The sequence below is a fragment of the Siniperca chuatsi genome, linkage group LG1 (assembly GCF_020085105.1).
Source record: "Siniperca chuatsi isolate FFG_IHB_CAS linkage group LG1, ASM2008510v1, whole genome shotgun sequence".
Lineage (NCBI taxonomy): Eukaryota > Metazoa > Chordata > Actinopteri > Centrarchiformes > Sinipercidae > Siniperca > Siniperca chuatsi.
In genome coordinates, this window is record NC_058042.1 from 14908037 (window position 1) to 14935366 (window position 27330).

The 27330-nt window shown below is 39.5% G+C and overlaps 1 protein-coding gene across 2 annotated transcripts in view; it reads right to left on the bottom strand.

Moving 5' to 3' along the window:
* fam189a1 (family with sequence similarity 189 member A1) overlaps positions 1 to 27330 on the bottom strand; it is a 91541-nt gene that overhangs the window by 15492 nt on the left and 48719 nt on the right. Inside the window, exons 3-4 of one of the 2 annotated variants that reach the window (XM_044201428.1) lie at positions 6432 to 6542; positions 3480 to 3644 (exon numbers count right to left, since the gene is read on the bottom strand). In XM_044201428.1, coding sequence (XP_044057363.1) covers positions 3480 to 3644; positions 6432 to 6542 — 276 coding nt within the window. The remainder of the gene's footprint in view (positions 1 to 3479; positions 3645 to 6431; positions 6543 to 27330) is intronic. The other variant, XM_044201439.1, reaches the window with a different exon arrangement.

Genomic DNA, 27330 nt, shown 5'->3' on the forward strand with positions numbered 1-27330 from the left:
CCATTCAAAACACAAATTAGTATTCATTCTCCTATAAGTTATTGCTTAATGCCACACTAAAATTACTACCTACTACATCCACGGTATCGCCTAAAACTACTTAGCTAGATGTTGTGCTGACTGCCGCTAATATTCTCAACATGATGAAACTATTCATCATTAAGAAAGTGGCTGGTAAAAAAATTGAGTGGCTGGTAGATTTTGGAATCCACCAGCCACAGTAGCAGGTGGACAAAAAAGTTAATTTCCAACACTGGTTTCGGACAACTAGAGCAAACAGTGTCAAACACAACACAAAAACTACAGGCACCAGTCAATGTAGCAAGACAGCTATGTATCCCTGCAGGGAGTGATGAGATCAGGGCTTTGATGTGAAACATCGACTACGTACATTCACTGTTTTCACATAATAAATACATTCCATGTGAGTTGGCTGACTGAAATATGTTTACTGTTGATCATTTATCTATCCTGGTGTGCAGCTTTGATTGTGAAGTCACTTTTCTGAGATAAAGCTGAGATTACTGTACACAAAAACTGTTTCCTTGTTGTGTGTTCTGGTGCTTTATTTCAGTAAATGTAGTTTTTTCAAAACAATTCTCAAACAGCAAAGTTGGAGATCACAAAGTAAACTGCAAGCGTCAATTAAGACAAAATATTTATTACGGCTTCATCTGAGTTAATTTTTTGTTATGGCAATGCATCTGTCAAGCAGATGTGAGACGGCGCATTTCTATGATTTCCCTTGTGACCACAATGTACATAATGACATAATAAATTCTACCAGGCAAAGAAATGTAATAATACCTCTACAGAAACTATACAGAAACATGCCTGCTCACCAGATATTTAACCTCTAGAAGATACCTTGCCTCAAGCCAATCTGGTTAGTGAGTTAGACAGAAAGGTTACACATCCGCCCCCTTACAGGAAATCACAAATTATCTCGATACGCCCTCCCACTGATAATTTACGGCCCCAGGCAGTGCAATGGAGAAAAAAAACAGGATGGAAATTAAATGTGTCTGCAAAGAGTGAATGGCACACATCAGCAGAGCCATTGATGTGCTGATTGCTTTTTTAAAAACAAAACTTTTAAACAGAGAAGAGCTACTGCTGAGAAATGAGTGAATAAGAAACGTGGTCTAATACTTAGTCTACCTGCTGTGATCATTTAGTTTTCCCCATATGCTGTGTATTTTAGTGACGGAGGAACTACAGTATATTGCACCATCTGAAATGGCCGAGGACTCTGGGGACTCGGGCATGACAGCTTCCTCTTAGACATAAATCAACATATCTGACTACTTAATAAAGGCTTACAGCACCAATTCCCATATCCCTTTTAATGAGCGATAATCAAAATGACAAATGTGCTTGATCTTTTCTCGCTTCATCCCATGAAGTCTTTTATTTGGTTATCAATGTTTTAGAATCAATCAGGGACATAAAATGAATGGATATGATTGTCGTTATCCAATAAAGGCACTGTAGCATATACTGTATATCATTCCTGCAGACACTCTGAGTCAAGATAATCTACTGAGATCATGCACTCACAAACCACAGCCAGCCCAGGCTAGATACACACTGCATACTAAGAGGTCTACCTCTTGGGGAAAGACAAATGCTGTTGCCATTCTCCACTTCCTGCCCAATTAATCTGAGATTGAACACTTTTGTATTTGACTGTCCTCACATGGGATGTGTTACACAGTGAGAGAGGAAACCTGGACCATTTTAGACTTGATAATTTTAGCAATTTAAAAACAATTATTTTCGAACGACTACAGACTGTTACTCAATGGTGTCATTCTGATTAGAGAAGTAACAACACTAGTCTGGTAGAGTCTGTAGCCATGCTAGCAGCTCTGTGAGGCTGTACCTAGGCACATCAGTGCTTTGAGCTAAATGCTAATGCCAACATGCTATCATGCTCACAACGACAATTCTTACATGCTGATGTTAAGCAGGTTTAATGTTTACCTTGTTAACTATCTTAGCTTAGTGTATTAGCATGCTAACAGTTGCTAATTAGCACTAAGCACAAAGTACAGATGAGGCTGATGGGAATGTCATTAGTTTTGCAAGTATTTGGTCATAAACCAAAATATTAGACAAATAAAAAATTTGACTTTATGATTAGATGAAATTCATCCTGAGGAGGACATGAATGTCGGAAACAAATTTCACGGCAATCCACCTAATAGTTGTTGAGACATATCACTAAAAACCACAAGTCAGCCTCATGGTGGCGCTAGAGGAAAAACTCGGGGATCACCAAAGTCATTAGACACTGGGGACCATGAATGTCTGTACCAAATTTCGTGGTAATCCATCCAATATTTGTTGATATAGTTGAGTCTGGAAGTAGTGGGCTGACCAGCTGACTGACATTGCCACCCCTAGAGCCACGCAGGTGTAGGTACCAGATATGCTCGGCTTGGCAGATCTGCTCGGGTCCTGCATTTACAGATGGCGTAACACATTAAGGCATTATGATTGGTTGTATGTCGGAAAGTGTACAGATGCCATGTGTTCCGTCCACAGACTACCAAAGTTTGATTGTGCAATTGTTTGTGTTGAGAAGCCTGGCAGTATTACGTTTGTAGAGTTTGGTTTTGCCCTTCTGTCCATACAATGGAGGATGGGCTAGCAGCTAGCGGTAGATAACATTACCGTACCCTGGTTCCCTGTCAACTAGCATTAAGATTGGTCAGTCATATTAATGGCGGCGCAAACACGCGGCTACCGTACACTTTCTGACGTACAGCCAATCATAATGTGTTAATGTGCTACGTCATCTGTAAATGCAGTACCACGAGCAGAGAAGTTAAATTTTGAAAGGTAACGTCTGCAGGTAAAAAAATCAAGTAGCTTGAAGCATTTAATTTCAATTTTCCACACATCTGGACTTTTAACTTTGGTTTGCAAAAAACAAGTAAGTGAGTAACGAAATAAATTCATGAAATCCAATTTTTGCAAGTCACATTTACACAATATGGTTTGTTGTTTGATTAAAACTGATTTTCTGGAGTTGTCTCTCAGTCTGGCCACTCAAATGGATTTCAAACAGTCACTCGCAATGGTGGCATCAATGGTAAGTGTGGTTAAAGCCAGCCATGACCGCAGCATGAAACATGGCTGTATAAGTCAACATCTACCATTCTTGATGGGTGCAACAGAAAACTTTGTACAGCAATGAAATATTGCTATGTTGTGAAAAGAAAGAGGATACAGCTCCACTGTTTTCTTTGAATCAGTACACATGGTACACTATGTTGTTACCATAGCTACTAGAACAGTTGCATCAGTTGCAAATAACAGTATCACTGGTTCTAAAGACTGGATTTTACAAATTACTCCAATTTACCTGCAGTCTGAACACAGTCTAACTTATATAGAATGTTTTTTTATATATGAAAACATCATAGCTCTCACCATCAGCACAATACAAACACATGCTGGCTCCCACCCACCTTGAGACGTAGACGTATGGTATTGCAGTCCCTCAGCGGATTCAATTTCAGCGTCTCTCCCAAGTTGTTGCAGCTCAAACTCTGCTGCTGTAGCTCGCAGCATACACACACTCCATCGCTGTCAAACTTGAGCTGGGGGGGAAGAGGGGAGAACACACATCCACACTCATGCATGCACGCCACATACACAAAAACACACACAAAAACACACGCAGACACACACATACAAACGCACACACAGACAGACGCACAGATCAGACCTGAGCTTGGTGTTCTGATGTATTGTCCTTTAATGTGGTGGAGGATACATTTACTACTGACATGAACTATATTATATTATAATAATATATATATATGGAACACTATGAAAACAGTCAAAAATAACTAAATACACGTGAGATACAAAATAAATACTGTATTGTGATTGAGAAAGGCAGCTGCACATGGCTGATTAAAAGTGTACAGCAAGAGAAGAGAGACTGTGAGATATGAAGAGCTCCCCAGGGACAGATGGAGGTAGAGCATACCTCTGCGTCCCAGATTGAGAGAAAGCAGGACATGAACCCAACATGTATGGGTTAATTACATTGGGGAGAGGAGATGAGGAACCTTAACGTTTCAGTCACGACTGGGGGAGGGTCTCTGGAGAGCCGCATAAAGCAGGGAAGTTGGTCTACTCGGCTGGTCCCACTTGCGTGAGGAGAAAAGCTGCTTCTATTGTAGAAGTGGTCGGTTTAGTGGGTTGGGAGCTGGATGAATCACAAGGGTCTTCAGTCATGAAAAAGATAGGAACCCCTGACAATATAAATTCAGCTTAAAAAATCAGCTTAGCGTCTCATTATGAAAATGTGAAGACTGATTGTTCTGTGTCCAACTACTTCTGATCACCAACTGCAAGGAGAAAAAAACTTAATACACTTATTTTTAAGTGTGCTGAACTCTCCTGTTTTGAAAATGCCAGGGTGAAGAGAGAATGTATCTATATGTTCGAAACCACTTGTGAAAAACATTTTTTTTTTTAAATATGAAGCCCAAATTAAAGGAGAATTCCACCAATTTTACACAGAGGTCTACTCAGCTTGTTAAAACAGTTGTATAATGTCTTTTGTGGCTCTGGAGGAGCTCCATCACGTCTGAGAAAACAACCCTGGTGATGTCATCAGGGGTTATCTTGACTTTGGCTTGGAGACTAAACATTTTTAACAGAAAGCCTGTGATTCAAAATGGGATTACAGAGTTTGAAATACAGATGTCATGAATCCTTCCTGATCATTCATCATCTGCCTGGTTTTCCCTGTCACTAACTCACTAAACAAGAATGCTTATCTTGGTGGCTGGGTCATTTCAGACCCAGCCACCAAGATAAGCATTCTTGTTTACTTGATCCTGCCTGCCTGATTTCCCAGACTTTGATTCTATGCCTGCCCCTTACCTGGTTAAGTTTGCCTTTTTTGTCTGCCTACCTAGTTTTGACCTATGCCTGTTTTTTGGATTAAAAATATTGGACACTTTGCTCTTAACCTAACTCTTGAGTCTTGAGTCGTGCTTGTGGGTTTCTGCCTGTTCTGTGCCAACCACCATTACAACAGAGGGGAATTTACTAGGAACATAAAGACGCGATTGGTTGCATTTTGGGAAGTGAAGAATCTAGCATTTTTTGGAGATTATAGGAACATGACTCTGTCGCATTCACACTTGCACTTTCCTCAAAGGCATTCATAGTGTTGCACTCGGTTGCACAAACGAAAGTGATGGAAAAGCTGTGTGAAGCTTGATAGAGAAGTTAAACCCCTGCTTACTTTCTCACCTCGGCACACCTGGCCATTGGCCAATCACTGCGTGAAGCTGCTGTGAATGTCAACGAAAGTTACAGAAATGGTTGGACACAGCATCCCCAATTCTGACATTGGAAAGGTGTTGGGGCGAGGGGGTTTCCAAAGCTGTTCGCCCATCGAACAAGCACTTCTGATTATAGTATAGTATAGTATAGTATAGTGGCCCCTTTAATTTATCAGTATGTGTGACGTCAGGATCTCTCCATCTCTGCTGCTTTGATTTTGACCACTTTTGAGTCCCCCAACTCTACGGCAGTGCAATACCAAATCGCTGGAGTAGCCTACTCTTTCAGAGTCGCTTAACTGTATTTTAGCTATCTTTAATTCTGGCAAAGATGGATGTGATAATCACGAGCCATTAGTCACTAACAGACAAATAGTTCAGTTCACTTGCTGACTCAGTTCTACAGCCTGCTTAGAACAGAAGTGCTGCCTGCCGACAGTCATGAATTTAAATGTGGACTCACATGCAGACAACAATGAACACATGCCTATTACTCACTGACTTCATAGTTACTGGTTTCACAGTTGATAGCAACTTCAACAACAAAATTCAACACAAGTCTTACACTTCAACGTGACATCTTACAGCTTCTGAAGTGATCCAACTCATTCCAGCCATAAACCCTTTAAACCACAGGCTGTTTTTGCCTTTATTTACGGGCAGAGTCACCACATGTGTTAGTGATGATGTGTTAGCGATATGATGCATGCCCTATATTGTTATTTTCAGAGTATGTTAGGCTACTCAGAAATGTCTTCAATTGGCATGTCATGGTACTCTTCATGTTTTAGATCAATGTTTTACACAATTTGTAGTGGTTTTTTGTTATAAATACACAGGTTTTCAGTAACAGTAAGTTGTCTTGATTCCATCAATATGTGTATGATGTCTGTGTGCTGAGTTATTACTAAGAAGGAGGGATGTGATTTTTGATGCATATTGCATCAATCAGACATTTGATTCAAGAAAATGTGTATATATTGGCCAACTGTACTGAATAATTTCTTCCACTGATGAAATGACTTCTTAAGATGGGCATCTTTTCACCCACGCTTTTTGAATGTGGAGTATAAAGCTGGAGAGTGCATGGGTTTAGGTCCGGTTTGGTCTCACCAGCTGACAGTCTTCCAGAGAGTTGACCAGCTGAGCATTTTGGCAGGAGAGGATGGAGCCCGCCAGGTTGAGCATCACACAGACTGCTGACAGCAGCATGAAGAATGTGATCTGCGACAGAGATGGAGAAGGACATGATGTCAAAATGTTGCTGCAAACTAACAGTGATTCAACAACTTTTTCTGATATTGTGTTTGAAAGCAGATGTAATAGCTGTAAGCACAGGGTACTTTGCTAATCAATTGTCACTCAGTAATTTCAACATATCACCAAAGAGGAAATTAGCACTGATGTCAAGAGAAGTCATTAACCTGTGTATCCTCAGGCCTTCAAAGTCTGAAGGTGAGAGAAATCATAATCACAGAAAATCTTTTCACCCAATAACACAAGAAACAACTTATTGACGGAGGAACATCCATACACAGACACATAAACACACACACACACACATACACACACACACTAACACCACTCTCAACAGAGCTAATGCTTCTCTATGCTCCAGGCTGATAAAGCTGGTAGTTTAAGTCTAATGTTCTTTCACTCCAAACGTCTCCTTGGCCCCCTTTTCCTCAGGGTAAAGGCTTCTTTTTATTTCCTAGTTGACAGCCCCATGGATATCAATCCTGTTAACAGAATTATGGCTACCATTTGTGGTACTTTAAATTACAGGTCAAGCATAATGGAAAGAGTTTTAAAATTGACAACAGACAACGAGCCCTCTCTGTCCAGGAAATTTCAAACCGGGCACAAGCGTTTTCTGACTCCACAATTCTTGGATTTGTGGATGACATCATGAGTCTCATAAGCTTGTAATTGTTCAATTTAATTAGAAATCACAATAATAGCCTATTTTTAAATTTTGCATTTACAAATTGTTGGAACAGTGTTGGCGGAGCACATAAAGGGCACTAACAGGAGGAGTTTGACGGATATAAAGGTTGTTGAGAACACACATACACAGATGGAGAGGAGGACAAGGGGGTGGAGAAGGGAAGGAACTGGAGGTGGCATGTAATAAACAGATGGAGCGATAAGTTTAAGTGCTTTTCACCATGGCAGAAAATTTAAAGATTGCAAGGCTGATGGATGAGCTTGAGAAGCACCTCTTTGGATGGCAAAAAGGAAAATATAGAAGAAGAGAAAAGACTGAAGGAAAATGCAGACAACAAATTTTAAAAAAGGACAATCATTAATAGACAGTGATGGAGAAGAACAGAAGACAGACAGCGAGACAGACAGAACAAGACTCTGTAGTCCCATGGTGCATTGGGGGTGGTGATGTGTAGATCTGATTAATTAGCATTTCATTTGAATGTGATTTCGGCTGTCTGGTTCTCTGGTTCATCAGCTGCATGAGAATGCAATCAAGCCACCGGGAAGAGCACTCAGCTGTGCGGTGGGTTTGTATAGTTGCCACAGTCAAAACTGCAGGTCACATGATGCAATTTGGCCATGACAGACTTTTTGGTATACACAACATTATAAAATAAATAAATATCCCTAAAACAAGGGAATTTACTCAACATCTTAATTATATATTTATGAGCCACCAAGATTTCTTTCAACATATTAATGTTGTGCCTTCAGTGTTTCTGGACAGTTGGCCAGCTCAGCTAGAGAAACACTAATGCACTAATGTACCATGAGCCCAAAAATGCAAAAAGCTTGAACTGTTTTTTGGCATATGAACCCAGTCACCAATGTTGGATGACAACTTGACACACGTTATCCAGAAATAGACTTATCTGGAAAGATTTTACATTCAATTCATCTGTTTTCTCAAACTGAATCACAACATGGGACTGCAATAAAGACTGATGCAATGATACAATTGATATAATGCTGTTTCACCCAAATTAAACTTTATCAAACTAATAAGCAAAATTTAAACAGAACAGTAGAGCAGTGAGGGAGCGTCACCCTTTCTTGATATTGACTGACAACCTTGTGGAACACTACAAACTCATGCTGTGCAGCCAAAAATTGCTAAAACCCCCTTTATTTAAAATTAGGAGATCCCAAATTTTCCAAATATAGGAATCATTTTATTGTCAGAGAGTGTAGAGTAAGATTTTTTTCCAATCTTAGAGCTACTTAAGTAAGCTTAAGTAATAAAAGGGGAAGATGCTTACTTGCAAAAAGTATATAACGTATATACATACATAAATGTAAAGCTTACAGCTTTAGCTTAACTATAAAACACGGGGCCAAATGCTGACTGATGGCAAAATTTTAAAAAATTTAGCTACATATACACAGTATATTGCCAACAATACTGTAATACTTGTGTCACGTTCTGTCAAGTAAATTTAATGTGCATATGAAAACAGGATCATAGGAGTTTGTGGGGAATATGGTACATCGTCACCTTGACAGAACATTATTTAATTTTATCGATTAGATGCTGCTGTAAGCAACAGATATGACTGATTTTCTGGACACTGTGATAAAGTTTGGAAGTGTCTGTGCGTACAGGACTGACATTTCTCATCCAGACTGATGGGATCTGCCTGTTACTGTGGAAATACCTCACAGAGATGGGCCCACTTAAATTAATGACCAGTGTTTCTCTTCATTCACAGTGATGAGTGTTGATATTTGTGAAAAGCAGAAGGTATGAAATATCACTACTGCAAGGATGTCTTTACACTTAAATATTTAGACAAGTTTCTACAGCCAATTTGGATTTATTTATTTTTTTACAGGATACAACAGGCAAATCTGAGTACTCTTCAATGTGAATATTAGTTTGGTATTGCAGAGTAATACTGTAACCACTTGTTCCATAATATCCAGAGAGAGACAGACTTTTGTCATAACATCCAGACTGGCTCATATACTATTGATTACCACATGTGACAGTAATATTTAACATGTTCAGAGTGCTGTTCTGCAGAAGCAAACAACCAGCAGAACGCATCTTCATTAGTTCACTTGAGAGTGCAGGAGCGTTTAACTCAAATGATGCCATGCCAAGACCTATCACAACGAGGATATTGTAATGCACAAACCAGTGACACTAAAAGCTCCTTCCCTGACACACAGGCCATAAGTTGTATTTTAATGAAACCTCTCTGGGTTCGCCTCGTCACCAGATGAGTCAATCAGACAAAATGCTGCGTCTCAAACAATAACCAGCTGCAATTCCAATTGAGGAGGAAACAATCTCTCTTTATCAAAGCTACAGTGACTGCTGGAGTGCGCTGCCATAACATCATGCTGCTTTAAAAGGATATTTAATATTTTGTTGTGTGCATTTGCACACTCTTATATCTGTGTCAGATCTTCCAATTACCCTTTATTGTAATCTACAGCTACAATAGAAAGCGCACAACCATGAAACAACAACGACAATGCCACCACTACCCTGCTGATTCAGACTCACACTTAATTGTGGTTTTGTATAACAATGGTGAAAAAGTTCCACAATAAAACACTTTTGATATCCAAACAGTCCTTTCCAGGCCTGTGTGACTTGAGTGTCACCTGTGTGTCCCCCATGCTTTCTCACTGCTCAGCTGATTGTCATGCCTGGCCCCATACCATTGCCTTCTCATTACCATGTAGGATCACATAGCACCATTTAACAGTAGTCATTAATTACTGCTGCGCTGCCCTCTGCACGTCAAAGAGGAAAACACACACACAAAAAGCATTGCATGCGCCACTCGGTCACTGTAACAGCCGAGGCGAGATTTACGCTGCATGTCATCATCACATCGTTTAGCGCTCACTGTGGAGGACAATACACCACAATACAATCACCATTCATCTCAATGACACACACTCATAGATTACAATATGACCCATGGTTCAGGTGTATCACTGTAATTCTCCATAACTGTCACTGAGGTGAAAATCATTTGGCTTTAGCTTTGTCTCTTCCTATCCTTCATCCAGCCGCAGTAGTTCTTCAAATTGCAGAGAAAATGGATTATGTTTTGGATGGAACATATATGTAATTTTAAAAAAAAACAGACTGGTCAGAGTTTATTTTTACGAGGAGGTCTTCGTTTTGCTTGTTCTCATGCATGAGGACATATATGAATGCGCACAAGCATATGGGTGCTACGATACACTTTCCCACCAACTGACACATTTACATTAAACCTCTGATCCACATGTGGCGGTAACACCTATAATTTAACTGGCCAGCAGGTCAAGTCAAGTCAGTTTTTATTAGTATAGCCCAATATCACAAATCACAAATTTGCCTCATGGGGCTTTACGATCTGTACAGCATACACCCTCCAGCATTAGACCCTCGATTCGTCAAAGGTGAATTGACATTTTTATATATGGGTTTTTGTATGGATTGAACCAACAAGATAGACGTTTCAATTAGTGAGCCTTAAATGTGGATTTTGTTACCTTTGGACAAAGTCAGGCTAGCTGCTTCCCCCTCTTTCCCGTCTTTGTGCTAAGGTAAGTTGACCGGCTGCTGGCTATAGCGTTACATTTAATGGGCAGACATGAGACTGGAATCGATTTTCTAATCTAACTGTCCGCCAAAAATTTCCAGAATGTATAACTTTTTCTTTAAAGGTCTGTGGAGTTCCAGTGGATTTGGAGTCTCTGTAAACTCACTCTAAAACACAAACTCTAAACACCAGCATTTACAGTTCAACTTCAATAAATGTGTCTAAACAAACACATCACTGGTCTCAGGCAAATATAGATGCCTTTAATTCAACAACACATCTCGTCTTTCTATTCTAAAGCTCTCCCCATCTGTCTGTGCTGCCATCAACAACAACAAAAAACCATGCTCATTCATCACCTCTGTTTATTTGAAGAAGCACGAATCAGAGATAAGATAAGCATCTCGGTGGGGAAACGGGACTGATACAGCAGCAAACAGTAATAGGCTTTCATTGTTTCTTTATAGGCCAACTAATAAATACAAAGTTAGTATTTAATGGAAATAAGAACAGAGCAAAGTGGGTGCTCATATATCATCAACTGACAATGTCAGCAGTATTTTAAGCAGAAATGTATGAATATTTTATTAGGAGTATATAGCCTTAAGCTTGCACATATGCACAAAACTGTCATGTAGATGTATAGTAGGTTATTACAAGACATTATACACATTTTATGTGTATCTATATACAGGTGCAGAATGTGCAGATTAGGCAATGTGCATTACTAGCTGTTCAAGTTATTAAACACTAAAGCTGCATCATCTGACAATGTACAAGGTGCATGTGCAATTTTGTCTGCTAGCATTATTATGGTGATAATATATTTGTGGATGACAGTTCATAGTGTATGTGCAGAAAAATCTCCAAGGACATATATCCATGCACTCACTTGCAAACAAACACAATGTGACAGAGTCAGCCATTAATTCAGTGTTATCACACCGTATATTGTTAGTGGAATCATATGTTGCTGTCAGCATCACAAACAAACTCAAACACTCAGTAAAATACAGGTGCATAAAAATAACCTTATGCATAATAACCTTCACGCGTGTATTAGTTCCACAGATGATCTGCTTTTGCTTCACGGAGTAAAGCAGATGATGCAATAAAAGCTTATCAAGGATGCATCAAAAGTGCAAACCATTGCATGTTGTGACATTCAGAGTCATCGCTTTCTCACAAACCTCACAGCTTCAACAGTGCATGCGGTGCATTTTTAGCATGTGTGATAACCACAGGAAATCTCTCTGTTAACTTTGTAATGTTTTGATGCCATAATAACTATAGAATATCAGGACCAAAAGAGTGTATTCTTTTCCGAATCAGGGATCTAACAATAGAAGTTGTCGTATCTTGTTCAGATCATAAGGCTCTTTGAAAATTAGATTGGGAACTATATTAATTGATTAATTTTTTAAGTCGTTTTTGAAGTAAAATACCAAATGTTTTGTGGATCGAGAAGTTGGAACTGAACTTGCTGCTTTTTTAAATACTCAATTTACATGTAAAGTGATTTTATGTGCCAAGGTGATTTTATGCAGTGATTTTATGTGCCGAGGGCTCTGGTGATTTTATGTGCCTTTTTTATTGAAAGTCTATGTATGCCTGTAAAAAAAGACATAAATGAGATACAATAAATAAAGTTATGTTTCTATAAATGAATGCTAATGCTAATGTGGTATGACAATGAGATATGGGCTCATATTTTAGAGTGGTCGCACAATGGGATACAACAACATTCAAATAAGCCTCTTTGAAAAGACATCATGACGTACAGCTGGGGTTTAACCCTTTGGAGGTGCCTCAGGGCAAAGTAACTAAAGATTGGGCAGTTTTGATAAGATGGGAATTGTATAAAAGGAGAATTTGAAACACTGGTAGCATCCTTTGACTGCAGCAGAAATTAGTATTTAGTCTGCAGCAGCACTGCGACACAAGGCTGTTTATTTTCAATTATCCCTGAGCCACAAGAGGTGGAAGCAATGTTGTTTTGTTTTTGCTTCTGCTCAGCAGATCACAAATCCTCTGGTTCAGTTTCCCTCTGACACTGTATATCAATCCTCAGGCCGCTGCAGAGCATTTAGAAACTTCTGTGAACAAAAGGCACAGACAATAAGAGATCATTACTGAATACTGATCAAGAGAAAATGGTAAATTGTTCTGCTACTTAAAGCAATGTAAAAATATGTTAAAATACACACAACCTGGGGGTTAAGCCACAATCAGTAAAGATAACAATGTGTCCCTCCTACTGACTTTATAAACACACAAGAGAAAGCAAATCCAGATCTGCAACAGCTGGTTCTCATTGGTTCCCACTGCTAACTGAGGTAACTTTCTACCTCTCTGCTCCCTCCTCCCACTGAGGGCCCTGGTGTATATTTATGTATCGTGTGTGTCTGTGTGTGTGTGTGTTTAGACCACATCACCAGGATTAGTTGTGATCAGAGTTGAGTGACCCTGAGCTCAATGCCGGTCCAAATAAACAGTGGAGGTGTTGATACTGACTCTCAGCTGCAGAACCCAGGGGACCTCACACTAAACCAGACGTAACGACTTCCACAGACCCCTAATCCTGCTGGGGAATAGCTTCATCACAGGAGTACATATCACTTTAAACCTTCATTCATGTAAGTATATGTGTTTAGAGATAAATGGACACACAACACATTTGCAGAAACCACAAACTCTGACCCCACAAAAAACAGGTTTTGCCAGTGAGTACAGTGAGCAGAAAACCAAATGTAAACACAGTTGAACACAGCATACAAATTAGCTTATTCTAAGTACTGTAAGGCGTTATTTGCACTACACTGCAGAAGTATCACATGAAGATTAAATTCACAAGAAGAGCATTAAGAGCATCTTGCTTCTGTAAATTGATGTAGTTCCCGTTAAACAGAGGGCACGATAAAGTCACAAGAAGATAATGAAAGTAAGATAGTGGACTCCTGCACACTGTCAGCACTAAGAAGTGATGTTTCGACATTTGTCAGACATACAACGCCATAAGATGTCATCACAGAGATCACAGCATTAAAACTAGTCATAAGGTTATGTCTGATTTTCCTTCAGGGTTTATCTAATTGTTCAAGTGGTCAGGAAAAAAAAAAACACCAGACGGTTTTCTATTTTTTAAGTTGTTGAATGTAAGAAAAAAAAACACCTCATCTCTTGACTTTGTAGGCTTTGATGTGTAGTCAGGTTGACAGCATGTCAGACTGCATCTCCACAGGCTGTGATGGATTAGTTCCTGTGGTTAGGGACATCATGTGGAAGTTGCAGTCCAACACCTTTTATTGGCAACATCAAGCATTCTGAACTACATCTTACATGTTGGAGTACTTTTTTTAATTTAACCTTTTGCCTTTTTAATAATGCGTATTAACACTTCAAGCATAGCCCTCTACCTCCAAACATCCACACGAGGAGAGAGAGAGATAATAGGTAATCAGACAGGCAGTACTTGGGCGTATAAGGGAAGCAGGAGTGCTCTGTATAAGGAGGTAGAGGAGTTTATCTCTGTGCCAGTGCTCACACTTATTGATTAAAACAGACCATGAAAGACAGTATCACCCTGAGGGTCAGTAGCTGATTAACCTCCACTTCTCAACATTTTAATCAACCACTGACCTAAAACAGGCTCTTGGTGGTGGGGGGGCTGCTGTAATGAGACAGGCCTATAATGAACCTGGTCCCAGCAGACTCTCACACCACACAGAAGTACGGCAGGAACTCTGAAAAGGGTGCTGCTTGCTTATGGCGGTTCACTAAAAAATCAAGGATAATGTCTCCATAAGTGAGTAATGTCAAACACTCAAATCTGTTGCAATACACAAGACAAGTACAGGCTGTGATACCATACCGGTGATCCTTCAACTTTTCCTCTAGTGCCATCATCACGTCAAAATTTTAATTTGTCCAATACTTTGGTTTATGCAAATCTAATGACATTCCAATCCACCTCAGCTGTACTTTGTATTTAGAGCTAATTAGCAAATGTTAGCATTCTAACACACTAAACTAAGCTAAGATAGTGAACATGGTAAACATTACACTGCTTAACATCAACATGTCAGCATTGTCTTTGTTAGCATACTGACATTAGCATTAAGCGTAAAACACCTCTGTGCCAAAATACAGCTTCACAGAGCTGCTAGCATGGCTGTAGTCTTGTTTGGCAATATAGACGGTGATTAAATGTATTAATAACCATCAGAGCGAGTATTATATCGATGCCAGTATCTGCGGCACTAGTAAGATATACATTAACCGCCTGCTCTCTGTCATTGGCATTTCTTGTGCTGCTCCTCCTCTTTCAACAGGCAAATAAACTTTCCAGTATTGCTAAATATTAATTAAAGGGTCAGGTACACCCTTAGACACGTTGTATTTTGCACACTTTTTTGAACATTTTCCAATGAAATTGAAATAGTCAATTTTGTAATTTATGGGCAAACAGTATTGCATTGAGATACTTATATTGACGTCTTAGACTGTTTTTTCTGTTGTGTTTTTATGGCTTTTCCCGTAAATATGATTACTCTATATTTGTATGTTTTAAAAAGTACAATGAACCAATAAACAGAGCTATTAAACCACATCCAAAGTGGTTATAATGACTGAAGGAAAGCAACGTAACCTGAGCTGTGACTATTTGCTGAAACACCTCTGATGCTGCTGCTGCCTGGATCATGCTGCTCTCGCTCCTATGAGCCATCAGATAAGGGGGTCTATCTAATTCATATTCTAATTAATATGAAGCCACACTTCCTGCTTCTCGGGGCCTTGGGGGGGGGGACATCATTCAACAAGCATTATCTCGAATCAAAAGGTTCCTGTTCACCCAGCCAACTCTGCTCTTTCACAAACTGCCAGGCTTTTTCTCACACTCTGCTCATCCCTTTGTCCGATCCTTTACCTGTCACTTCCTGTCATTTTACACATAATAAGGGCACGGGGAAGATAGAAATAGACAATCAAAGATGGTTACAGTAGATGTTTGCTTTTATATGCTGAGAGAGACAATGAGATATACATGCAAGGGAGAGGAATCATGAGAAAAAAGGAGACAGCAGGATTCAAAAAGCTTCCCAAATTGCCTCTAGGGAGACATCTTTTAGTGTATGTGGGAAAAAGGCAGAGTGGATCATCATTTTTTTTTTCATGGTGTGGAGCAAACCAAATCTCATAGTTTCCTTTTATACATATTCAGTTCAGTTCCTTTAATGTCATTGCACGAGTAGAATGAAATGAATTTCAACAGCCTGACTTTGATGCACAATAAAATAAACAAAACAAAGTTAAAGCAGAGATTGTACAGTAGATTAAGGAGAGGCTTAGGCAGTGATGAGATACATATAATCATTAAGCCCCAAAAAAGAGCTTTCTTGGTGATAAAGGTTGAAAAATTGTGATTATATCATAATTGGATTTGTAAATTGGTTACAATAATTGGGCATAAATAGCCTTCTGTATCTGTAGTCCAAGTTAAAACCAGAGAAATAAAGTTTGTGTTTTCTTTTTCCATTTGCAATTATTATTTACACACCTCCATATCAGCAGGCTTTTAAGGAAAGATAAGATGGTGTTTTTCCTCTTGCATTTCTACAAAATTCACAGGAAAGTTAGGAGGGTTTAGGGATTGTTTTGAAGCTGTACCATGCAGTGCTGCCCTGCAGTGAAACCTACACCCACTAATCTACAGGAATTTAAAGTTTTATTATCAGGACATGTGGTGCTTAACAAGAAGTAGCCATATAGATTCTAAGATGTGGTCTAAAGCCCAGTTCAGACCAAAGATTTGCGACGAGACGAGTTGAAACTTGCAACTACTTGCAATGCGTCAGTCTGCAATGTTCTGAAACCTGCCAGTTTACACCAATGCGACTAGATAAGACATTGTCTCCATAGCAACTTCCGTTCTAACCAGCTTTTCAGGATTTTTTGTAGCTGGATATAATTTGTAGCATCATAAAATATGAATGAGGATAGTGATAGTGAGTTACTCGCTACAGTTGCATTTCTAGTATTGATGAAATACATTGCCGTTGTGTATTGTGACAAAGGGCAGTTTGTTTGTTGATCTTATTTTAGTTTGTTTTAAGGCTTGTGTCATACAGACATGGCTGTTCCTCAAACAAATTAATGAGGTGATCCTCTCTTTCCACCGTCCGAAACTCTGCCATTTCGACCAGCTGACAGTTTACTGACTTGACCAGCTGACTTTGCAACGGCTGATTGGCTGTTGAAACAGGTAATGTGCCTTACATTCTAAAACCAGCCACTGGCGACTTGACAGGTTGAGTCGCAGGCAACGCCATCAGCTTGCTTGAGTCGAGCTGAGACAGGCCAGTTTATATCGCTGCAACTTTTCCCTGCAATGTTCGAAAACGGTTTTGTCTTGTCATGAATCTTTGGTCTGAACTGGGCTTAATAATACAATACATTTACAAAACCGAGTGGAAATTGGATAAAACAAAGTGCATAAAACTGAAAAAAAGAAGTGTACATTTAGAAAAAAACAGAAATGTGGGGAAAAGTTCTTAAGTGAAAATATGCAGACACCATGTAGACTCCTTAAACTTCTTAAATCTTATTAAAACCTCTTAAGTACCATTGATACTTAAATTCTCTTTTGATAAATCATTTTGTCTGCAACTGAAAACACTGCTAAAGAAAGAGAGAGACTTAGAGACGTGACATGAGCTGTTTAACAGAGGTGTATACTGTACATCTGTGGACAAATCAGGTCAGCATGTTACTTCTTTTTTTTTTAAGTCTAATAACCTTTGAATAAATCATGCATCTGCCATGACCAACAAGTCCTCCAAATTAAATGACAAAATACATTGTTTGTCAGCGTTTTTTGATCTGACGTTGCTATCAGCAAGACAACATCATTTGTCATTGCCTCCAAAACCATTACAAAGCAGAGTTGGAAAAATCACTATGGTTAAGGTTTGATTAGATTTAGGCACAAAAACAACTTGGTTAGGTTTGGGGAAACATCATGGCTTGGGTTAAAATCACTACTTCGTGAAGGTTAGGGGGGCTTTGTCGTCATGTTTACAATAAGATTGGTTGTGGTTGTTTGGAAACGGGAAATGAACAGTGGCATCCCATGTCAACATACACAACACAAAGGAGGAGGAGGAACAATCAAATGGTAAACCAAGTTAGAAATTCCTGCAGCAATCCAGCGCCTTCTGAATGCCATGCTCAAACTACAGGGGCGGTGATCAAAACATGAAATTACAGAGGTATTGTAGCGATGTAGCCAAGTATCAGAATCAGTAGCACCACATTGCCTGAGGCCAAGCCACTTAGCTGACACACTACAGTTAAACTACTGGGAGGTGATGTGAGCGAGCTCCCCTGGGTGGGAATCACTGCTCCAAAGAAGCTTCTTTAATCACCCACTTCTTCCTTCTTTCCGCTGTTAAGAGTGAAGTTGGTTATCAGAGCAAAGACGCTCTGAGCCTTTCTCTCATTTGAATGCCTTCTTGGCAGATACACAGTATGTGAGAAGAGAGGAGGTGATCTGAGGAGCAGTGGGAGATGGAGAGTGGCAGTGCTAATGCAAACTGACCAGAGGTGACAGGCAAACTGTGACCAGAGGGAAAACACTCCTGAAGTACACACACACACACCCTTGTACTCTCTCTTTCAGCTTGCCTGGTGTATAAAGAAATAACACACAGTCTTTGTTCAGGGTGGCAGCTAGGTGGCTTTAGAGAGGCCGCTCTTCAACAGGAGCACACGGGGTGAAGCCTCCATGCTGGCAGACATCCACACTGCTTAAGTGTCCCTGAGCAAGACACTTGAGCTCTGTGCACCAGGTTAACACAGCTCACGTTAACAGCTGCTGTTCATGGTTAATACAACATTTAATGCTGATCCGGCATTGTGACTGGATGGGAAATACTATAAGAGTTTATAATCACAGATTAGTAACTATTTGAGTAAGTTGTCCTTGTTTGTTTTACACATAATTAACCATATTCATAGCAATGGCACTTGCTAAACAGCTTTAACTGCAACAAAGAAACAACCTAGATGGATTATTTGTCTGCAGAGAACATGGGACTGCATTTGAATTTAGATTTTCTGACACCTGATGAATAAATAAGCCTCTTACTTCTAACATTTCTGTTAGTAGAAACACAGTTGGACTCAGATCAACTTGAACACATTGAGATAAAATCCACACTGAGCCTAAATTAATTTTAAGATTTAACAAAGGATGCTGGAAAGATGAAAAAGGATGCTGCCTAGCAACGGGCAAATATTTTTTCTTGGCCGAGGACCAAAGAAAATGTATCAAAACAAACACAAAGCTTCTGTCTCTGCCTTTGTCCCTGTGCCTACGGCCACATCACAGCAGTGCCACTGTCTCATGGTATAAATCTCCTTCTTCTATGTTGCTCTTTATTTTTCCTAAACCGTTTAAATGTGACAGGAGCAGGGATAAATGAAAACGCTCAATCACACAGTTCTGGGTGAGCTTGCTGGTGAAACTTGAGTGAAATAGGATCTTTATGTGGAGGGAGTGTGAGGTCTTTACTGCAGTAACTCATTCCACAGTGATGCTGGTTAAATATATTGAAATAAGCTGTCTTTCAGTTTTCTGTTTGGTTATGATTCAAATATCTGAGAATCATGTGAATAAATACTGAAAATGGAGGCTAGTAATCATTTCAATAAACAATGCACAGGGTGAAAACCTTCTGTATTTTATATTAAGAATTATGCGGCTGTCATAGTGCATTTCTATGTCCCACATTTACTATTTCTGCAGATGCAGCTCCTTCACTCTCACTGTGCAACTGTAACCAGTCAGTTGTGATTTAACTTTCTGAAAAGCTAATGATCAACACAATGACTAATCAAACATGACAGGTAGTTGTTGCTGTATAATACTGTATCAGTGTGTCAACTTGAATTTTTTTTTTAAGTGAGTTAGGATAATGATTGGCAAGTAACAGATATAGACTAAAATGCTGTATTGCTGTATGCTGTAATGCTGTAATTTAAAGACTGCCTTTCATCAGTTAATTTAAACCTGCATTAATAAATATTTTTGATATTACCATTGAATTAAAAGACTATGGAATGTAAAGGGGACACTCAAAAAGCATTCATTGTACAGAATCATTTAAGGGCTTTTTAGCCTCTTTTAGCTCATTGTTTTTGTTTTATGGCCTGCAAATTTATTGTATGCTTGACTCTCAGAAACTTTCATCAACCCTGGGCGCCCGGTAGCTCACCTAGTAGAGCATGTGCACCATGTACTAAGGCTGAGTCCAAGTGAGTACAAATGATAAAATTTCATAATATTCATAATAATAAATCAGTCTAGCTCTCATTTCAGGGCTCCTCTTATTCCTGGTCCTCTGCCAGCTCTGTAAAATAACTCGAAAGAACAGAAAAGAAAATCTAACCATAAAATCGTGAAATCCTACAGAGAACATGCGAATGGGAGTAATCCCCTCCCAAAGCTATTTTTGAGTGCTTTCCTTCTGTTCGAAGTAGTGCAACGTTTCCCGCAGATTTGTTCTTTGAACACTGCCTCTCCACCCAAAAACATCACCTTCCACTCAGTCTTACTCAGCTAACACATTTGCACACGTATGCACTTTTGTTTTCATCTCACTCTGTCTGTCTGTCTGATACACACACTTCCTGTCTCTCTGTTTTCCTTTAGCAGCTTCTGACAGGTGGTCCTGCGGGGCCCATCTCAGTTGGCAGTAGGCTCTATCTCCCACAAAAGCCTCTCCATCTGGGTCAAGTCAGAGAATAACAGGCCTCTAAGGAAGAGGGAGACATAAAATGCACACACACACACTCAAAATGCAAACACAGAGGTCGATCTGAAATTGTGTGTGTGTCATTATGCCTGAATTCTTCTTCATGTGTCTGTACATGTGAATGTGTGTGTTCATCATGGCTTGTGTCTTTGAGTGCTGGTTTTATGTTTCTGGCTGTACTGCATGTCTGCACGTGTTGTGCATTTGTGGGTCTAAATGTGCACTCACAGTTGTAATAAAAACATAGAGCCTGGAGCAACAACAGAGTCTCTTCACAGCTCCCTAATTACACAGAATGGCAACATTTAGACCAATGGGCAAATAGAGGAATTCACATTATACATTATATACAAAATGTAAGCTGAACAAAACGTGTGCTCGCCTAATACGTTGATTCTATGGACTTTTGCTCCTGCTGTTAGCACACTCAAGGATTACAAGAGAACAAATATAAAGGAAACGAGCAGCGCCCATTCTTTGTTCTGTTTCACTATCAGAAAAAAACATCATAATTTGGATAGGATGAAGTATGGTTGTGCTTTTGTCTAATTCAGACTGAATGGCCATTTTGTTACCACTTTATGATTCAGTCTGACATTTCTTTCTTGTTTTTCTTGATTTTGCCCTTGTGGGGTCACATTGTTGACATGGGAAGTCGAGGACACTGTTGCTAGACACCAGAAACAGATGCTGCCATGTTCCATTTTGTGTCGTGTACATTACATTGCTAGAAAAAAAAGGGTGACAACAAAAGGAATTAATGGAAAAAAATGTAACATTAATGGACATTTTTAAATTAATTTGCATATATCAGAAACTGTGAATTCTTGAATTGGTAAACACACTCTTAAGGCACCAATATTCATCTGCTTATGTTTCAGTTGACTCTGTGGCTGCGCTAGACAGCATACAGTTAGCATAACATAACTGTCCCATTAAAACCATGTTTCTCAACCAATAAATGAGCATTTAATGTTTCAGTTGTTCTGAAAAGTCAAAAAATTGTAGATGCATGGTTTTTCCCACACAGCAAGTTAAATTAAGCAAATCCACATAGTGGCAGTCAGTGTTTCTACAAAGACAGTTTGCTTGTTTAATAAGCAATAACCACGTGCTGTGACACAGGAAAATAAAAGCCAAAATAAGAATTCCCTCCACCAAGTTCATTGTTCTAGTTTATTCTTCCTGACAACCACATGAAATGTAATACCTGGATTTCCATCATACACGTGCACAGGCCTAGCACATACATTAAGAACTTATGCGAGGATGTTTTAAAACAATGTCTATTCTGACATAACAGGACATAAGTTAAAAACTGTTGTGAGTATATCTCTTAAGTTATACATTATAATGATTTACATTGCATCTTCTATTTCAGGGGATGTTTATGAGTTGCTCTGATATCGCTGGACACCTTAACTTGTCAAAGGTTCGCTGGACTACATTAGTCATACCAGTCTCACGGGAGCACTTCTTTATTCATCATGAACAATCAATTCATGTCAGATAAAAACAAACTTCAGCTCTAATATTTATTCACACTCAGGGCTTTCAGCTTTCATTTTCTCCTGTCAATGATCAAGAGGCAGTGAAGATTGATATTGCTAATCATAGTGTGCTGCCTTCTGGGATTAGTAGTAGTTAGTGTAGTATGTTTCTTTATTTGTGTGTCTACCTTGAGAGATATTCAACACTGAAAGTAAATGTTCCTCTCAGTCTGGCCTGCTGGAACTGCAGTATAATGTAGTCTGGTGCTCTCAAACACTGACTCAGCCATCCATAGATTCACAACAAGTCGTGCAGACATGCAGGCATGAACCATGCATGCACACATTTATGAGCACAGACATGTGCACACACTTCAATCAACACAACAAACACGGCTGCTCTCCGTGTTACGGACAGAACAGGCCGGAGAGACAGGATGAGACTGTTATTTATTGCACACAACGTAAACTGGATTGGTGAAGAAGAGAATGCTACTGTCCTTTGACTGGTCGGAGAGGAGCTCTGGGGTTGAGGAGACACACACTGGAGAATGGAAATGCATGGGACCGGAGTCGGGATCAGGAGCGACACCAACTGGAGTCTGGCGATCTACGGGACCGGGATCGGGGCTCTGGAGACTAGGAGACGTTTAGTAGAATCGAGGTAGAGTCCGTGGCGTTGTAGAGGATGCGGTGATCTGTCCTTATTACAAACGAGACCAGACACTGACTGAGGTGAGGGATGGTGTTTTATAGGGGAGTGGAGTGATGATTAAGTGCAGGTGTGTGATAGGTGACTGAGAATAGTACTCGGGTGAGGGAGTGCGGTGAGTGTGTAGTGTTGTGGAGCCTGGCGTATCTGTGACACTCCGGTCTTCACCTCCCTATCTTACCATCTCAACCTATAAGAGAAAACAATCCAAACTGTGTTTTATTGTAATGTGGCAGCATAAAAATTTTATAGTATAGTTATCTTTGCTAAAATGATCTCAATATACAAAAAGATCTCCATAATTATTTTAACCAAAAATGGAGTTAGGAGATACACTACTTAAGTGTAATGCACACCAATAGTAATATAACATTAATGTTTTTGTAGCGATACACAGTCCTCACTTCATTCATGTGCTTCCTCCTGACATCAAAGGTCACAAGTCCGTGAAAGGTTGTTTGTCGTACCCAGCCATCAAGTACTGTGTGAGCCTCTAGCAGCTACAAACCAGGCCTGCCAGGGCTGTAAAGTAGTGGCTGCAGTCATGCCGCAGTTTCAACTCACTCAGCTGTGAAATATGGCTGACATGACTGTGTGCAAACCACAATTACGTCTCGAGTCCCTGACAAGTGACCACAGAGCACTAGCTGTTCAGTCAACTGTGAAAATAAACTGGGGGACCCTGCCTCTAATGCCTCTATTTGCCCAAAACACAATCACTGCAGTGTCACACACAGTTCTAACTGTTTTCTATAGAAAGAGATTGGCACCAATGTGACAGGAGGGAGAGGAGAGTGGAGCCTATTTGTGCTGCTTAACAATAGCTGAAAGAATAGAACCAGCATCATTTTATATGTGTGCTTGTGGTTTGTATGACTGCTGTGATTTTCTATTCAGCTACAGTTTTATTATTATTGTATGCTGTCAATGTGGCATTTGAACATTTGAGAGGGTTATATTTTGGACTGACTAGTATAACAATGTGCAGGAAACAGTCTTTTCATCCTTTTCTTCTTCTCTATACAATAAATATGTGAATACCTCTTTGTGAGTTTGTGTGTGTGTATACCAAACAGGCTGCTTTAGGAACCCATGAGATGTTTTGGCACGCATAATGTGTATAAATTTACCTTGTGGCTGGTTGGAGTTGGATTTACCTACAGTAATCCCACCCGCTGTGGGATCGTTATGATCAAAAGACAACCAAACTGCTGCAGACTAAAAGCTGCAGTTTTTCATCATTGTGCTTTTGTTTCTTATTAGCTATTCATGAATTAAAGATTTAATACTTGCCTCGGAGGGCATGATAGTGGTGGGTGTATAAACCAGAGAACATCTTGTTTATGTTCACAAACTTCCAAGCAAGAGAGATTTTTAAAATACTCTCTGACATCATGTACCTTGTGCCTAACTCATATCTGTTTACACCAAGTACCATGTCCCACAGTTGTAATTTTGTATCAATGAGATTTCTAGAAGTCACAAAAGATTAAATTGACTATGTGCTTTCATGGAAATAGCCAACAGAAAAGGGGGTAGGACATCAAAATGATTTAGGATTAAGGAGGAGTCCAACATTGTCTGTCTGGAGCCAAAAACCAGGGGCCCAAAGCAATAAGTTAGACCACTTATAGCTTAGACAGGCTCAGAAAAAACCAAAACCAATCCCTGCTGGCCACAGAGCCAGGAACAGAGGCTGCTAATGGGCTAATTCCACTCCTAATTAGAGGATTAATTTGTCCATTTAGGTCTGTATGAAAAATGATCAACTATTGGAGGACAAAACTGGGTTGGACAGACCCACCGTCTCTGCCTGTAATGGTCTGATGCACAGCCTTTTAATCATTTCATTAATTGAATGATAAAAAATGCCACTCACAAACTGTGTCGTTTTGATTTTTTGTTGTTGTGGTGTCTGACTATAAATCTTTATTCCACCAGCGTAGAGATGACTGTTTCCTCGTTGCAGTCAGTCTATGTGCCATCTTTCTCTCTCTCTCTCTTCCTCCCTCTTTCATTAGCTACAGTAATATTTATGGCTTGTCGGGGTCACAGGCTGTCAAAGAGAACACCTCATAAACCCTTTCACCGATGTCCTGCTGGCCCCATGGAAGTTATGTGATCGTAATGGAAAGTCTACGGTCATGATGTGCATGTGCTGTCATTTGTGGGGAGCATGGGTGTGCATGTATATGTGTATCTTTATTGTTAAAAAAAGAGGGAAGCTGCTGCCCCCTTGACTGTGCAGCGGGCTTGAACTGTGTATGAGTGTGTGTGTGTGTGTGTGTGTTATAAGCAGGCAGCAGTGTGGAGTGCAGATGTGCCCTGGACTCAGATTTATCCCCAGGAAATCTTCGGCCATCCGCATGTCACTGAAATGGTGCTTTAAATCACACACACTCTTTCCTGGCACTGCTCACATACATGCTTAATATTTCTCCACAGATTCTACACAATCTTCCAGCTTTTATTCCATACATCTGGTCATGCATATTTTAGCACATCAAATGATGCGTTCAAGGAAGCTGAAGCTGAAGGAGTACTGCATTCACATGTTGTATTATTAGGAAATCAAACAAAGAAAACAAACAATAAACAAACATAAACATAATAAAAAGTATTCCATTACAGATTAGCTTTCTGTATTTTTGCTTGTATTGGACAAATGACAGGAAACATGGGAAGGAATAGAAGGGCACAGCATGCAATAAAGGTATAAAAATGAACTGATAGAAATGGGTGCCTGGAAGAGAAGATACTAGCAAAAAAACCTTATGCACTGCATCCAGTGCTGCAACAGGCTCAGTATCAGAAGTCAGTCCAATTGGCTTTTGACGATCAAAATAGCTGGCAATAAATTTTACGTCAATTGACTTATCATTTCAGCTCTACATTCAAATACTGTTGGGTAGTTTAATTTATAATAAAGCATCACATTTTAAGCTCTTCATATTTTTTGTATGCAAAAATCTTAATTTGTAAATAGTAACTAAAACTGTCAGAAAAATGAAGTGCAGTATAAAGTACAATATTTCCCTCTGAAATTTAGTGAGTATAAAGGGTCATGAAAAGAAACTTCACTTTACTCAAGTAAAGTACAAGTACCTCAAAGTTGTACAGTAGGGTGGCAACAGATTTCCTAGCTGCAAATAACTTTGTGTATGCATACTCAGAGGAAATACAATCTTACTGTATTTCAAGAAACACTTGAAGAAGATTGGATTGTTATTATACATGCAGGACATGGATGTTTGTGTTACTGATTTTTCCTCAGAAAGCAGCATCTGTTTTTGCATAACTGTGTTTATATACATATAAAGGTTTAAACGCTGTTTTAACACTGATTGATTGTTTGACTGGCCTAAAAGTAGTTAGTTTGTATATAGAGTATAAGATACTGTAATCAGCTTATACTGTAAAATATCCTCCAACTCAGTATATATAGTCTGTACAGTATGTGCATGTTTATGTATCCAGCAGGAAATAGCTGCAGAAACATTGATAAATGGTGTAAGAAATATGGGGGTGACAGAACATGATGACAGCCTCTAATTTTTACAGATCAAACATGAAAGATTGTTTTTAGTGGCCCAGGCCTGTACAAGCAGGCACCAGAAGGATGAGCATATCCATCGGATCAGGTCAGAAACATGCTCCGGGTCCAACCTGTCACTCAAATGGTTAATGGATGCATCGGAGAGTCACGCCACACCGAGGTGACTGTCTAGGTGGAGATGAAACATACATACATACATACATACTACTGGACGCCACTGTTTTAGCTGGCAGTTTTCAGTTCAAGTGCTGGTCATGGCTATTGTTTGCAATAATTAAAGTATTCTGAAGGTGTTATGAGAGCTGAAATCATGCTTAGCTTGAAGCACACATGTGAACGTACGACAGCATCTAATTTCCTTTGAAAACAATGAGCAAAAGAGGCCAGCACTGAAAAGAGATTTTCCCAGCAGAGTAGCAGCTTTAATATTCTCGGGGCATCCAGTACAGGTCGAGCACTCACTGGCATCGAGATGAACCTTTGTAGCTCAGGTGATTAATGCATTATAGTGGAAGGCAAGAGCAGCCATGAACTAGAATTCATTTTCTGATTCAATGCAAAATGAAACACTTCTAGGTTATAGAGAGTAAAGAATATATTTCCTCTGCTTGTTCAAAAAGCTTACCAGCAGATGAGTTGGCCTTCAGTGACTAATACATTTACATAGTCTATAATATTCCAAAATTACAGTAACCTGATTAAGACAATACTGTGAATAATAATAGACTGCTATGTAAACAGTGTGCTCTGATTATCCCAAACAAGGTCAAAGTCAGACTAAGTATAATGAAAGTGAGACTTGAGAATCTGAATTTCACATTATTAAAGGGCATTTTAGATGTGTGTGCACCTTAATCAAACTATAAGACTATTTGATTTTTCACAGCTTTCTGTAACACATC